The sequence below is a fragment of the Eschrichtius robustus genome, chromosome 11 (assembly GCF_028021215.1).
Source record: "Eschrichtius robustus isolate mEscRob2 chromosome 11, mEscRob2.pri, whole genome shotgun sequence".
Classification (NCBI taxonomy): domain Eukaryota; kingdom Metazoa; phylum Chordata; class Mammalia; order Artiodactyla; family Eschrichtiidae; genus Eschrichtius; species Eschrichtius robustus.
Window position 1 is genome coordinate 20,171,357 of NC_090834.1, and position 17,058 is coordinate 20,188,414.

At 42.1% G+C, this 17,058-nt stretch overlaps 1 protein-coding gene across 1 annotated transcript in view; it reads left to right on the plus strand.

Moving 5' to 3' along the window:
• The window catches only part of DDX10 (DEAD-box helicase 10), a 246,428-nt gene extending 235,933 nt beyond the window's left edge, over positions 1-10,495 (plus strand). Inside the window, exon 18 of the mRNA XM_068555721.1 lies at positions 8,743-10,495. Within this exon, the coding sequence (XP_068411822.1) occupies positions 8,743-8,920 (178 nt within the window). The 3' untranslated portion in view covers positions 8,921-10,495. The remainder of the gene's footprint in view (positions 1-8,742) is intronic.
• Positions 10,496-17,058: the final 6,563 nt, after the last annotated feature.

The window sequence follows — 17,058 nt, forward strand, 5'->3', positions numbered from 1 at the left end:
ACATTTAGGTCTTTAATCCATTTTGAGTTTATTTTTGTGTATGGTGTTAGGAAGTGTTCTAATTCATTCTTTTACATGTAGTTGTCCAGTTTTCCCAACACCACTTATTGAAGAGGCTCTTTTTTCTCCATTGTATATTCTTTCCTCCTTTATCAAAGATAAGGTGACCATATGTGTGTGGGTTTATCTCTGGGCTTTCTATCCTGTTCCATTGACCTATATTTCTGTTTTTGTGCCAGTACCATATTGTCTTGATTACTGTAGCTTTGTAGTATAGTCTGAAGTCAGGGAGCCTGATTCATCCAACTCCATTTTTCTTTCTCAAGATTGCTTTGGCTATTCAGGATCTTTTGTGTTTCCACACAAATTGTGAAATGTTTTGTTCTAGTTCTGTGAAAAATGCCATTGGTAGTTTAAAAGGGATTGCATTGAATCTGTAGATGGCTTTGGGCAGTGTAGTTATTTTCACAATGTTGGTTCTTCCAATCCAAGAACATGGTATATCTCTCCATCTGTTTGTATCGTCTTTAATTTCTTTCATCAGTGTCTTATAGGTTTTCTGCATACATGTCTTTTGTCTCCTTAGGTAGGTTTATCCCTATGTTTTTTATTCTTTTTGTTGCAGTGGTAAATGGGATAGTTTCCTTATTTTCCCTTTCAGATTTTTCGTCATTAGTGTATAGGAATGCAAGAGATTACTGTGCATTAATTTTGTATCCTGCTACTTTACCAAAATCATTGATTAGCTCTAGGGGTTTTCTGGTAGCATCTTTAGGATTCTCTATGTGTAGTGTCATGTCATCTGCAAACAGTGACAGTTTTACTTCTTCTTTTCCGATTTGGATTCCTTTTATTTCTTTTTCTTCTCTGCTTGCTGTGGCTAAAACTTCTAAAAGTATGTTGTATAATAGTGGTGAGAGTGGACAACCTTGTCTTGTTCCTGATCTTAGAGGAAATGGTTTCAGTTTTTCACCATTGAGAACGATGTTGGCTATGGATCATATATGGCCTTTATTATGTTGAGGTAGGTTCCCTCTATGTCCACTTTCTGGAGAGTTTTTATCATAAATGGGTGTTGAATTTTGTCGAAAGCTTTTTCTGCATCTATTGAGATTATCGTATGGTTTTTATCCTTCAATTTTTTAATATGGTGTATCACATTGATTGATTTGCATATATTAAAAAATCCTCACATTCCTGGGATAAATCCCACTTGATCATGGTGTATGATCCTTTAATGCGTTATTGGATTCTGTTTGCTAGTTTTTTGTTGTAGATTTTTGCATCTATGTACATCAGTGATATTGGCCTGTAGTTTTCTTTTCTTGTGACATATTTGTCTGGTTTTGGTATCAGGGTGATGGTGGCCTCATAGAATGAGTTTGGGAGTGTTCCTCCCTCTGCTATTTTTTGGAAGAGTTTGAGAAGGATAGGTGTTAACTCTTCTCTAAATGTCTGATAGAATTCCCCTGTGAAGCCCTCTGGTCCTGGGCTTTTTGTTTGTTTGAAGAATTTTAATCACAGTTTCAATTTCAGTGCTTGTGATTGGTCTGTTCATATTTTCTATTTCTAACTGTTTCAGTCTTGGAAGGTTGTACTTTTCTAAGAATTTGTCCATTTCTTCCAGGTTTTCCATTTTATTGGCATATAGTTGACTTGTATTAATCTCTCATGGTCCTTTGTATTTCTGCAGTGTCAGTTGTTACTTCTCCTTTTTTATTTCTAAATCTGTTGATTTGAGTCTTCTCCCTTTTGTTCTTGATGAGTCTGGCTAATTGTTTATCAATTTTGTTTATCTTCTCAAAGAACCAGCTTTTAGTTTTATTGATCTTTACTATTGTTTTCTTCATTTCTTTTTCATTTATTTCTGATCTGATCTTTATGATTTCTTTCCTCCTGCTAACTTTGAGTTTTTTTGTTCTTCTTTCTCTGATTGCTTTAGGTGTAAGGTTAGGTTGTTTAGTTGAGATGTTTCTTGTTTCTTGAGGTAGGATTGTATTGCTATAAACTTCCCTCTGAGAACTGCTTTTACTGCATCCCATAGGTTTTGGGTCATCATGTTTTCATTGTCATTTGTTTCTAGGTTTTTTTTATTTCCTCTTTGATTTCTTCAGTGATCTCTTGGTTATTTAGTAGCGTATTGTTTAGCCTTCATATATTTGCATTTTGTACAGTTTTTTTCTTGTAATTGATATCCAGTCTCATAGTGTTGTAGTCGGAAAGGAAACTTGGTAAGATTTCAATTTTCTTAAATTTACCAAGGCTTGATTTGTTACACAAGATATGATCTATCCTGGAGAGTGTTCCGTGAGGACTTGAGAAAGTGTATTCTGTTGTTTTTGGATGGAATGTCCTGTTAATATCAATTAAGTCCATCTTGTCTAATGTGTCATTTAAAGCTTGTGTTTCCTTATTTATTTTCATTTTGGATGATCTGTCCATTGGTGAAAGTGGCGTGTTAAAGTCCCCTACTATTATTGTGTTACTTTTGATTTCCCCCTTTACGGCTGTTAGCATTTGCCTTATGTTTTGAGGTGCTCCTATGTTGGGTGCATAAATATTTACAATTGTTTTGTCTTCTTCTTGGATTGATCCCTTGATCATTGTGTAGTGTCCTTCTTTGTCTCTTGTAATAGTCTTTATTTTAAAGTCTATTTTGTCTGATATGAGAATTGCTACTCCAGCTTTCTTTTGATTTGCATGCATGGAATATCTTTTTCCCTCCTCTCACTTTCAGTCTGAATGTGTCCCTAGGTCTGAAGTGAGTCTCTTATAGACAGCATATATACGGGTATTGTTTTTGTATCCATTCAGCCAGTCTGTGTCTTTTGGTTGGAGCTTTTAATCCATTTACATTTGAGGTCATTATCGATACATATGTTCCTATTACAGCATAGGACAGCATATATACAGGTAGACAGCATATATACGGGTATTGTTTTTGTATCCGTTCAGCCAGTCTGTGTCTTTTGGTTGGAGCTTTTAATCCATTTACATTTGAGGTCGTTATCGATACATATGTTCCTATTACCATTTTCTTAATTGATTTGGGTTTGTTTTTGTAGGTCTTTTCCTTCTTTTGTGTTTCCTGCCTAGAGAAGTTCCTTTAGCATTTGTTGTAAAGCTGGTTTGGTGGTGGTGAATTCTCTTAACTTTTTCTTGTCTGTAAAGGTTTTAAGTTCTCCTTCAAATCTGAATGAGATTCTTGCCAGGTAGAGTAATCTTGGTTGGAGGTTTTTCTCTTTCATCACTTTAAATATGTCCTGCCACTCCCTTCTGGCTTGCAGAGTTTCTGCTGAAAGATCAGCTGCTAACCTTATGGGGATTCCCTTGTATGTTATTTGTTGCTTTTCCCTTGCTGCTTTTAATATTTTTTCTATGTATTTAATTTTTGATAGTTTGATTAATATGTGTCTTGGCATGTTTTTCCTTGGATTTATCCTATATGGGGCTCTCTGCGCTTCCTGGACTTGACTGTTTCCTTTCCCATGTTAGGGAAGTTTTCAACTATAATCTCTTCAAATATTTTCTCACACCCTTTCTTTTTCTCTTCTTCTTCTGAGACCCCCTATAATTCGAATGTTGGTGTGTTTAATTTTCTCCCAGAGGTCTCTGAGACTGTCCTCAATTCTTTTCATTCTTTTTTCTTTATTCTGCTCTTTGGTAGTTATTTCCACTGTTTTATCTTCTGGGTCACTTATCCGTTCTTCTGCCTCAGTTATTCTGCTATTAATTCCTTCTAGAGAATTTTTAATTTCATTTTTTGTGTTGTTCATCATTGTTTGTTTGCTCTTTAGTTCTTCTAGGTCCTTGTTGAATGCTTCTTGTATTTTCTCCTTTCTATTTGCAAGATTTTGTATCATCTTTACTATCATTACTCTGAATTCTTTTTCAGGTAGGCTGCCTATTTCCTCTTCATTTGTTTGGTCTGGTGGGTTTTTACTTTACTCCTTCATCTGCTGCATATTTCTCTGTCTTCTTATTTTGTTTAACTTACTCTGTCTGTGGTCTCCTTTTCACAGGCTGCAGTTTCGTAGTTCATGTTGTTTTTGGTGTCTGCCCCCAATGGATGAGGTTGGTTCAGTGTATTGTGTAGGCTTCCTGGTGTAGGGGACTGGTGCCTGTGTTCTGGTGGGTGAGTCTCGATCTTGTCTCTCTGGTGGGCAGGGCCGCATCCGGTGGTGTGTTTTGGGGTTGTCTGTCAATTTAGTATGATTATAGGCAGCCTCTCTGCTAATCGATGGGGTTGTGTTCCTATCTTACTAGTTGTCTGGCATGGGGCGTCCAATTGCTGGCCGTTGGGTGAGGCTTGTCTTAACACTGAGATGGAGGTCTCTGGGAGAGCTCTTGCCAGTTGGTATTACGTGGGCCGGGAGGTCTCTGGTGGTCCAGTGTCCTGAACTTGGCTATCCCATCTCAGAGGCTCAGGCCTGACACCAGGCCAGAGCACCAAGACCCTGTTGGCCACACAGCTCAGAAGGAAAGGGAGAAGAAAAGAAAGAAAAAAAATAAAAGATAAAAAAATAATAAGAAAAAATTTAAAAATTATTAACATAAAGAGAGTAATATTTCGAAAAATAAAGAAGAGAGCAACCAAACCAATAAACAAATCCACCAGTGATAACAAGCGCTAAAAACTAAACTAAGATAAACCTAAATATCAGAAACAAATCAGTCGCAGACAGCAAACCCCATGTCTACAGTTGCTCCTGAAGTCTACCGCCTCAATTTTGGGACGATTCGTTCTCTGTTCAGGTATTCAACTGATGCAGGGTACATCAAGTTGATTGTGGGGATTTAATCCACTGCTCCTGAGGCTGCACGGAGAAATGTCCCTTTCTCTTCTTTGTTCGCACAGTCCTGGAGTTCAGCTTTGTTTCGGCCCCACCTCTGCATGTAGGTCGCCCTCAGGTATCTGTTCCCTGCCCAGCCAGGAGGCGGTTAAAGCAGCAGCTGATTAGGGGCTGTGGCTCACTCAGGCAAGGGGGAGGGACGGGTCCGGTAGTCATAATTGGAATGCGGGGCGAGCCTGCGGCGGCAGAGGCCAGCATGACGTTGCACCAGCCCGAGGCGCGCCGTGCGTTCTTCCGGGGAAGTTGTCCCTGGATCACGGGACCCTGGCGGTGGCGGGCTGCACAGGCTCCCGGGAGGGGCGGTGTGGATAGTGACCTGGGCTTGCACACAGGCTTCTTGGTGGCGGCAGCAGCAGCCTTAGCGTCTCATGCCCGTCTCGGGGGTCCGCGCTGATGGCCGTGGCTCGCGCCCATCTCTGGAGCTCATTTAGGCGGTGCTCTGAATCCCCTCTCCTCGCCTACCCTGAAACAATGGTCTCTTTCCTCTTAGGCAGTTCCAGACTTTTTCCCGGACTCCCTCCTGGCTAGACCATAAAAATAAAACTAATTTCTGAAGGTAGAGAAAATCACTTGATACAGTAAAATCAGAAGAAAAAGCAAAACATCCTCAAGGCATTTTAACATACCATCATCATGTTCAAAGATGACCAAATTATTGGATGCAAGTTTAAAACAAAATAAAAAATCCATCTAGTAGCAATGACAGTAGCAACTATTTATTAAGGGCTTACCAAGTGTGGCACACCAGCCCCCTTCAGGCTGTGTTCACACAGCCAACCCCAGTCCTCTCCTTGGGGCCTGACCTTGGAAACCCAAGCCTCAGCTCCCGGCCCCACCCCCCCGCCCCGGCGGGTGAGCAGACAAGCCTCTCAGGTTGGTAAGTGCTGGTTGGCACTGATCCTGTGTGTGGGAATCTCTCCGCTTTTCCCTCTGCACCCCTGTTGCTGAGCTCTCCTCTGTGGCTCCGAAGCTTCCCTCCACCAGTGAAGAGGCTTCTTAGGGTGTGGAAACTTTTCCTCCTTCACAGCTCCATCCCAGAGGTGCAGGTCCTGTCCCTATTCTTTTGTCTCTGTTTTTTCTTTTTCCTTTTGCCGTACCCAGGTACGTGGGGAGTTTCTTGCCTTCTGGGAGATAGAGGTCTTCTGCCAGTGTTAAGTAGGTGTCTGTAGGAGTTGTTCCACATGTAGATGTATTTCTGATGTATTTGTGGAGAGGAAGGTGATCTCCACGTCTTACTCCTCCGCCATCTTGAAGGTCTCCCCAAGAGTCCTTTCTGAAGATAACAAATTATGAGCATATTCTGATTAAATGTTTACCAGATTTATTACATTATTGCCTTTTGGGGAAATGAAATGTTTTCTAGATTCATAACATTTTCTCCTTTTTTAGTAAGTTACCCGTAGAATGTCTAAATCATTATTTAATAATTAATTTGGTCTACCAATTACCACTTTTTTGCTATGGAAAGTAGTATAAAATATCTTTTTAAAATTTGAACTGGTCCACAAGGCAGCAGTGCTGCTAATTCTGAAAATATTTTCCATCTACATAAGTTTTTCATCTTTTTTTTTAGTATCTGAACCAGCTGTTTCCTGCACAGAATATAGTGTGCAGGAGCACATGAAGAAAGGAGACGTTAGTAAAGCCCACTAATTAGGCTGCTTCTGATGAGCTGCTCTTAGATGCACTTGAAATACAGGCAGGGCAAAAATCAGTGCTAACTTGTTCCAAATAAATCACGGTACTCTAGCCCGGTGGAATTGGCACCATGCTGGCCATAATCGAGCAGGTTAGGACTCAGTACTTTTTTTTTTTTTAATTTTATTTATCTATTTATTTATTTATTTATTATTTTTGGCTGTGTTGGGTCTTCGTTTCTGTGCGAGGGCTTTCTCTAGTTGTGGCAAGCGGGGCCACTCTTCATCGCGGTGCGCGGGCCTCTCACTGTCGCGGCCTCTCTTGTTGCGGAGCACAGGCTCCAGACGCGCAGGCTCAGCAATTGTGGCTCACGGGCCTAGTCGCTCTGCGGCATGTGGGATCTTCCCAGACCAGAGCTCGAACCCGTGTCCCCTGCATTGGCAGGCGGATTCTCAACCACTGCACCACCAGGGAAGCCCCTGTAGTCGACTCTTGATCAATCAGAATTGAGTCTCTTCTTCATGGGTTATATAACATGTGTTCTTTGTTGTGGCTCCCTTTGTTTTTTTTTTTTAATAGAAGCAAGGAAGCACTGTTTTTTTTTTTTTTTAATTTATTTATGGCTGTGTTGGGTCTTCATTTCTGTGCGAGGGCTTTCTCTAGTTGCGGCAAGCGGGGGCCACCCTTCATCGCGGTGCGCGGGCCTCTCACTATCGCGGCCTCTCTTGTTGCGGAGCACAGGCTCCAGACGCGCAGGCTCAGCAGTTGTGGCTCACGGGCCTAGTCGCTCCGCAGCATGTGGGATCTTCCCAGACCAGGGCTCGAACCCGTGTCCCCTGCATTGGCAGGCAGATTCTCAACCACTGTGCCACCAGGGAAGCCCAGTATTTTTTTTAAAGTCCTCTTTCCACTAAGAGTAACTTTCTTTACTGACTGAATTCCCATTATAGGGAACTCTTTCGTGTTCATGTCTGTAGGTACATACCCACCCTTTTAAAATATGATTATTTGTAGCTTTAAATAACCTCATAGTTTGTCTTTCCTCCAGTGGTGAGAGAGAATGGCTGCTGAGTCAGAGTACTGGGCATTTCTGGGAGGTGAATGGGGAAATAGTTTACAGTTTTGCTTCAGGCTGGTCAGAACTGGATATGCTGATTAGGCACATTCACTTTGATATCCCCACTATCTTCTTAAGGCATAATAGAGTCCGTTGGAACTTGAGCAGTTTATTCTCTTTTGGAATACATCCTATGCTTGGAATACATTTTGCTTTCAATTGTCTGGCTTTGGGGCTGAATTTAGAGTAATTTAGCTCTGGGTTTGAATTCCATGTGCATAATCGGGGTTCAATCATTTAACCTCTTTTAACCTCATTGTAGAATGAGGCCAGTGCTCACCACACCAAGGATTGTCATGAAGAGAAATGTTGTAATCTATGTAAAGCATATAGCACAGTGCCAGACCCTTGGTAAGCCCTTAAATAAATAGTTGCTACTGCCATTGCTACTAGATGGATTTTTTATTTTGTTTTAAACTTGTATCCAATAATTCGGTCATCTTTGAACATGATGATGGTATGTTAAAATGCCTTGAGGATGTTTTGCTTTTTCTTCTGATTTTAATGTATCAAGTGATTTTCTCTACCTTCAGAAATTAGTTTTATTTTTATGGTCTATGCCTCAAGTGTGTGCTGAATACTGCAGTAATGTTTATGTTTTCTTCAGACCATTTGTGAGTCTTAGATACAGATTTAAATGGGGCAGATTTACTTGATGTCTTAAGTAATTTGTAACTTAACATTTCAGGTTCTATTTTATTCATGATCTATATATCACAACAGATATTACTGCTACCTAAACGATAACCTAACTATATAGAGAGGGTTTGATGTGACAGGACAAGCGCAGATTGGAGCCAGTCTGGAGCCAGAATGTGAGCCAGTTGGTATCCTCATATTGTGAATGATATGTCCAGAGCTTCCTAGAATTACTGTGAGGATTGGATGACACAGTGTATACAATGTACCCTGCACAGTGCCTGGTATATGATAGGCCCCCTCCCCACATCTGTTAATGGGAGGGTAATTACTATGACACAGATAGCCTGATGTTGTTATAGCTTCTTTCCCTCTTGAATAATATCACTTTACCAGGTATCTGTTATTGGTAATTTTGTTCTATTTTAAGTGTTTGACTTCATAATAATGGATTGATTTATTTATAAAGTAAATCATTGGATTTGTTCCCACCAGTGACACCAAGAAGAAGCAGGCAATGAAGAAAAGGAACAACAGTGAAGTGGAAGGCGTGGGACCCACAAGTCATGACAGAAAGAAGACCAAGTGGGAAACCTCAGAGCCTTTGGATACAGGCCTGTCTTTAGCCGAGGATGAAGAGCTGGTGTTACATCTGCTCAAAAGTCAAAGCTAAATAGTACTTGCTCTTGTCTTCTCCTTGAAACCTCTAGTCATGATTATGTGGGCAAGAAGTTGAAAAAACAGTTGGCTTTGGGGCACTTAGGTAACATGAGTCCCATGCCCAAAGGACCCATTCTTTCAGACAGGAGCTATCACACCTCTAAGCCCCTTTCACAGGCCATGCTTGCACCATCCCAGAGAAAACTCAGAGTGATGGTGGATTATAAAATTTCCTGCTCCCATTTTTCAGCCTGTGCTCTGTTAGATTTTATCCATGGGTTCCTATATCTTATCACTGGAAATGCTTCCTTTGTTTTACTGGCAAGTTCTAGAGACCTTGTTTCATTGTTGGAAATTCCTGTCTTGCTTTCCATACAGAAGTTTCTCTGTAATATTAAACAAAATTGCTCAGAGAAAGAGTATGATGAGTATGATGGACCAACCCTGAGAAAAAATGAGTATTTTTTAATTGCCATGATCAATAACAAACATGTTTCCTATAAAATAAAATATTAATGTTTTCATTGTATCCAGAAATATGAGAGCATTCTCAAGGGAAGTTTCTTAAGATTAAAATGCTGGGCCAATTCCTGAAACAGTGAATCTTTCATATTCTTAAATTAGCCTTCCTAAAGATATCATTTAACTTACACTTGCAGACTTGGTAGCCATTTATAAATAGAAATCCTGAATCTGAAGACTCTGTGATCTAAAACCAGATCTGTTAGTGAGCACCTAGTATGCTGTAGGTCTTCTACAAGTGCCTTTTTCAGCAGGTACCACAGATCCCTGCCCAGAGCCAGCTCCTGATAATGAGTAGAATAAGACAGAGCCTCTTTTGGTTATAAGTAACTGGCAAATTCTTCACAGGGAAAGAAATCTGTGCCTTGGCCATGACACCACTGATTTGATCATAGATTTGTCACCTTCTCCTTATTCTCTCCCTTTCCTACTTTCCACTCCATGCACAAACAAAAATAATTTTTGCTTACTGGTACAAATGATTCATGAATCCAAGAAAGGGAATATCCATAATTGCTTCCCTCTCAGCCTGAGTCCATATTTGTCTCAGAAAAGTTTCTCCTGCTTCCTTGCTTGGTATCCTCGTGAGCAACACCAACACCTTTTAGTCCTCAAAATGAGAAACTTGACAACTGCTCAGCTTCTCCCTTTCCCCACCCTTCACTTTGATGGTTCTATTGATTCTTCTTCATAATGACTCTCTTATCTCCATTGTTTCTTCTCTGTCTTCACAGCTTCTGCTTTCAGGCAGAGTTAGATTCTCATCATGACCTACTCAGATTTCTGCAGTGGTCTCCTAACTGGTCATTGTGCTTCCTACCTCACATTTTTCTAGGCCAATCTTCCATGTTGTCAGAATTCTCTTCATAGCATTGATCTGGCATGTTTCTTACTTCTGTTGCAGTGCTTATTATTTAATGTTTCAGACATTTGTTTACAAGCCTGTTGCCCCTGTTGTAAGACAAGTTTCTTGAGAGCATAAGGGATATGTTTTATCCCTCTTGTGTATCCCCAGAGCCAAACACACCTGCCCTATAATAGGTTCAATAAAGGCTTTTTGAATTAATGAATGGACAGTAAAAAACCAAGACAGTTTTTGAAAGTGTGTGGTAGTGCATTGCTCTGTTATACCTCTGGTGGGAAGGATATAAAATGGTGGAAATGAGAACTGGATGAAATGGCTATAATGGGCAAGAATGACTATAATGGAGAAAACAGATGAGAAAGGAATTTGGGGTATAACAACCTGGGATGATTTTGAAATTAAGGTTTCTGGTACAGGATCTCTTGAATATTTTCAAAGGACAAAAAGACACAAGAGTATATAAACTAAAGGTTTGGGCTTCCCTGGTGCACAGTGGTTAAGAATCTGCTTGCCAATGCAGGCGACACGGGTTTGAGCCCTGGTCCAGGAAGATACCACATGCCGTGGAGCAACTAAGCCCAGGCGCCACAACTGCTGAAGCCCATGCACCTAGAGCCCATGCTCTGCAACAAGAGAGGTCACCACAATGAGAAGCCTATGCACTGCAACGAAGAGTAGCCCCCTCACACAGCTATGAAGACCCAACACGGCCAAAAATAATTAATTAATTAAAAAAAAAACAAAACTAAAGGTTTACCATTGAATTCACTCTATGCAGTTGTAGATTTTGTTTTTTCTAATCCAAATAAGGAATTTTTACTTATTTTTTACTCTATATATGTAAGCATTGAATAAATATACTGCAAAGCCTTTGGTTCATAAACTAGTTTGAGCTGTATTCTGTCCCTAGACCTGAATGGATCCTGACTTAATATATACATTGTAAGGAACTTAAGCTTGCTGAAATTTGAAAACTGGTTAAAACATCAGAATAGTGCTGATTGAAAACTCAGGTAACAAACATACATTTCGGTAGACTAAATTGTTACTGTTTTAGCTGTGGTGGAGTTGGGGGCACATGACCTAAATCTGACTGGCCAAGCTATTTCCTAGACTCGGAGATTGGCCTAGACGTGGGTATAATACTCAGGTAAGGACAGAAAGAAAGACTCCTTCCTTGAGAGTAAAGTACAGAATATGAAAGAAAAATTCCTTACCCATGGGGAGTTCCTAAAAAGGGAGGATGTCGATCTGGGACCTTTGGCAGCAATTTTTTCTGGTCAAATGGAGGCTGCTTCTGAGAGGCTGGAGAGAATAAGACCAGCACCGTGAGGTGAGCAGAGTGGAGAGATGGAGAGAGAGCCCTGATGGCATCATTTGAACCCTTTGGCTTCAGCTGTATCTGCTCCTTGTACTTCCTAATTATGGGTCAGTACGTTTCTTTTTTGCATAAACTACTTTGAATTGTATTTTGTTCCTGGAACTGAATGGATCCTAACTTAATATATACATTGTGGGGGATTTTAGTTTGCTGATTTGAAAGTGAATTAGAACATGGGAATAGTGCCGATAGAAAGCTTGGGCATTGTTGTTCAGCAGACAGCAGCTCCAGCCACTCCCTCCCTTGGAGAAGCATGAGTTTCCCACTCTGCTCACGTTGGGCTTGGCCCTGTGACTGACTTTAGCCCACGAAGTGTGGTGGAAGTGACTGTGTGCCTGTTACAAGCAGAGGCTTTAAGGTGCTCTGATGCTTCCATCAGCCCTCTTACACTCTTGTCTTCTACCTTGAGACCAGCGTGGACCAGAGAGGATACTGCTTCAGGCTGGGCACAAGGTGAGAAGACATGTGAAACATACCTACAGCCCCCTCCAAGTCCTGTGGAGCAAGAAATCCACTGAGACTTGGGGTTCTTCACAGGAAAAGATGAGAGAAGCACTTAACCAATGAGCAAAAGCATTCATTCATTCATTCAATAAATGTTAATACAGCAACTACTGTGTGCCAGGCCCTGTACTTAAGAGAAATAGAGCAGTCCCCTCCCCTGCTGTCATGTAGTAAAGGGAAAAAGAGAAGAAAATTCATAATTTCAGTGCTTTATGAAAAGAACAGGCAGGAAAAGGAAGACTGCTCTTTGAATGAGAAAGCTGTTGCTGGAGTACAGGAAGGATGGAGGACATGGGTAGTTTCTTGGCCTGCGACCCAAAGACCCATTCTTGCTTGATGCTTAACTGAGGCAGAGAGGCCATTCATCAGACTCACTCATGTAAAACGATCCCTAAGATGTGTAAGTCTCTGAGCAGATACACTCAGCAGCAGAGTGCTTTGGAGGACTGCCCTCTCATAAGCTTAACATGGCATTTTTAAAAAAAATAAATTTATTTATTTATCTTTGGCTGTGTTGGGTCTTCGTTGCTGTGCATGGGCTTTCTCTAGTTGCGGCGAGCAGGGGCTACTCTTCATTGCGGTGCGCGGGCTTCTCATTATGGTGGCTTCTCTTGTTGCAGAGCACGGGCTCTAGTTGCATGCAGGCTTCAGTAGTTGTGATGCGCAGGCTCAGTAGTTTGGCTTGCGGGCTCTAGAGCGCAGGCTCAGTAGTTGTGGTGCACGGGCTTAGTTGCTCCGAGGCATGTGGGATCTTCCCGGACCAGGGCTCGAACCCGTGTCCCCTGCATTGGCAGGCGGATTCTTAACCACTGCGCCACCAAGGAAGCCCAACATGGCATTTTAGATTTGTTTGGGGCTATAAAAAATGGGTAAGTTTAATTAAATGTAATTAATTTTGTTATACAACATTTGAAATATCCTGAACATGAAGGTTGTCTCCGTGACTGTCAAGAGTCCACCAGAGGATGCAGATGTTCCTGGGAAGTGTGGGGAAGAAGGTGGGGCTGGAGGTGGTGGTACGGGTGAAGGGGAAGGAGCCTGCAACCAAGCTTTGAAAACCCTGTTTCATATTTTTTAAGAACATTTTAACTAGACATGTAATCATAGTGTGATTTTCTTCCACGGCCCCTGCTGATCAGACAGGCCAGAGCAGACATGTTTTATACCGTATTACCCAGCGCCTGCTGAATCAGGAATTGGCAGCTAACCCAGAGGCTAGCCATTAGCCTGTGAGAGAGGCTGGTGCAAAAAGCTCTGCCCAAACAGGGACAAATTGGGCAGATAATGTTCTTATTTTCTGAAACTGAAATTTAGGTAGTCAGCAACATAAGGTTGTGAGACAGACCAAGAGCACATCATGGGCATAAGTGAGCTCAGATTAGAAGTCAGGCAAAGCTACAAGTGAACTAGAACTTTGGCAAAAAGATGAAGAGTAAATGGTGAGGTATCTAGTTGGTCATGGAATGTGAAGCATGCGTGGAGAGTATTGCACTCGGTCCAGAGCAGCAACGACCTGCAGACCCCCCTTGCTGTGTCTCCAAGGTCCACACTGACCCTCTGGGCCTCGTCTCCACGAGCCTTCACATTCTCCTGGGTCCTATTCTTAGATTTCTGTTCAAGTCTGTCTCCTTCACTGCCTGGGATGTAAGACCCTATTGTCTGAGGTAGTCTGAGTGAGTCCTTGGGTTTTTTGTGCCCAAAAGAGCTTCAGTAAAACTCAGAATACTCTATAATGTCTGCTACTTAGATTTAACATGTGTAGGAATCACCAGGGAATCATTTAAAAGTGCTAATCCTGAATTGGTAGGTCTGGGGTGGGGCCTGAGATTCTGAATTTCTTATAAGCTCCCAGGTGATGGTATGCTGCTGGCCCTTGGCCACATTTGAGTAGCAAGGCACTAATGGAATTCAGGGAGTTACTAAAATCATTATTTACAGATGGGGATCCTGTCAGAGTTCCAGCAGGAAACAGATGGCACACAGAAATTAGAATAATTCCAAGGGGATTTAATAAAAGGATTATTTACATAGGCCAGAGCAGGGTGTAAGGAAACCACAAAAGGTTAGTCTACCAGAGGCTAGTAATAGAAGTGTTACCACTCCTCTCCCTGAAGGGATGAGGGGAGAGAAGGGAAGGAGAGACAGCCAATTTTTGACCTTCAGTTGATACATGCAGCCAGTGTGAGGTGACCACAGGGAATGAGGCAAGAGAATAAACTCTGTGACCTCACTCTCCGGCCAGTGGTCCCCACTGGCCCCAACCAAAGCCAGAAAGCAAGTTGCCCATAGATGTAATTGTACAGTCTCCCAGGACACAGCAAGGTGGAGAAGTGTGAGGGGCCAACAGGAGAAACTGGCCGAGATGTAGGGTGTACATAGGTGGAATATTTTTGTGGGGAAGAGGAGAAGCCCTCAGACTTTGTCCCTTCAACACCTACTGTGTACCAGGCGTTGTTCTAAGTATAGACACATAGCAAGGATGGGCAAGAAGCAAACCAGCATATAAAACACTAAGTGTACGTGTAAGAGTAAGGAGATAGAGCAAGTGAGCAGCAGAGCAGAGGCTATTTGGATGAAGGCCAGCAAGAACCTCTGATGGGTAGGAATCTGAAGGAACAGGACCTACTTCCCAAGTACATGTGAACGAAGAAAAGTGTCCCAACCATACAGACTGGTCTCCCTAGAAAATTCATTCTTCTAGTGGGCCTTCAGTGCTGTTTTCCTAGCTTTGCCCTCTCCTACACTCCAAGACAACCATTTCACACATTTCCCTCTCAAATCTCCAAAACCTCTTGCCCTTCTTCACTCTTGGCTGATGATCTTACTTTTGATTTTACTGAAAAATCAAAAGAATCCTTCCCTGGGACCTCCCTGGTGGTCCAGTGGTAAAGAATCCGCCTTACAGTGCAGGGGATGCAGGTTCGATCCCTGGTCAGGGAACTAAGATCCCACATGCTGCGGGGCAACTAAGCCTGTGTGCCACAACTACTGAGCTCGTGTGCCGCAAACTACAGAGCCCATGCGCTCTGGAACCTGTGCGCCACAACTAGAGAAGAGAAAACCTGCACACCACAACTAGAGAGAAGCCGGAGTGCCACAATGAAGAGCCCATGCACTACAACGAAAGATCCCGCATGCCTCAACGAAGATCCCATGTGCCACAACTAAGGCCTGATGCGGCCAAAAATTAAATAAATAAATAAATAAAAAGTAAATCTTCAAAAAAAAAAAAACATCCTTCCCCAAACTCCCACACCACATCCACCATTGCACCTGTGCCCACACTTCCTGCCTTCCCTCCTGCCTAAGGCCAAACCCCCTGCATGCGCTGATCCCATGTCCTCTGGCCCTTTGAAGGATATTGCTTCTGCAATTGTCCCCTCTCTCTACAGTATTATCAATTTTCCCTCCCTACTGGGTTATTCCCATCAGTGAACAAGCGTGCTGTAATGTCTCCCATCTTAAAACAAAACAAAACCTTGACATTCCCGTGCCTTTCCAGGCACAACTCCATTTCTCCCTTTCCTTGTATAGTTTGAGTCCTCAAAAGAGCTGTCTCTATTACCGCCTGTCTGTACTTTCTCCCTTGCCAGTCTTTCTTAAACACTTTATCGAGGTATAATTGATATGAATGAACTGCAAACGTTTAAAGTATACAATTTGCTAACTCCTGTTCTTGTTGATTACTTCTTTTCAGTCTCTTTTTCTGGGTGTTCCTCATGTTCTTTACTTCTAACCATTAGAGACCTTCTGACCTCAACCCTTGGATTTCTGTATCTGCATTCACTCCCTGAGTGATCTCATTCAGTCTCCTAATTAATATAACATACCATCTCTAGACTGATAACTCTGAAATTTATCTCTACCCCAACTTCTCTGCACTCCAGACTCATGTCCAACTATACTCAACATCCTATCTGGATGTCTAGTAAACATCTCAAACAATATGACCCAAGATGAGCTCTTAATTTTCCCCCAAATCTTTCTCTCCTGTTTTGTTTCCATCTCAGTAAATATCATATCTATTTTTTTCTGTTTCTCAGGCCAAAATCCTTGAAGACCTGTTTGACTTATGTCTCTCAAGTCCTAGATCCAACCCATTAGCAAATCCAGTCAGCTTTTCTTTTGACATACATCCAAAAGCTAACATCTTATCACTATTCCCATTGTAATTTCCACTCTATTACAACACATCATTCCCAGGAATATTGCAATAAGCTCTTAACTGGTCTCCTTGCTTCTGCCTTTTCCCTCATCCAAAAGCCAAAATGATACTTTTAAATTATAAACTGAAGGTTCTTAGAAGGACATCAAGATGAAGGAGTAGGAGGATGTTGAGCTACCTCCCCCAATAAACACATCAAAAAAAAAAAAAAATCTACATGTGGAACAACCCTCACTGAAAACAAACTAGAGACTGGTAGAAACTCTCATACAACCAAGGCTGTAAGGAAAGATTCACACAGAGTTGAGCAGGAAGGGAAGAGAAGTGATCAAGTCAGGAGCTGTACCCCTAGGAGGGGGCACAGATGAGGGGGGGATTACATGGGCTCAGAGATCCTACCTGTGGAGTGAGTGGTTTGAACCACATATTGGGTGCCCCAGCCCTGGGGTCCCACATTAGGAAGACAAGTCCCCTTACCTTAGCTGGTTTGAAAACCAGTGGGACTAACAGGAGGGCTGTAAGAAACCAAGACCCCACTTGTGCAGAGTGCACAAATGCTTGCTTATGCCCAAAATAAGGTGAAGGAAGCAGAGTGAAACTGCAGGGCTCTGGCTGGCTTCCTCCAGTCCCAGTGTGTGCCCCGGCCCATGCTGAGCGTCCACTCTAGCACCTTTAGCTTTGTGCAGCTCCTGACATGAGGAAAGACTGCCGTTG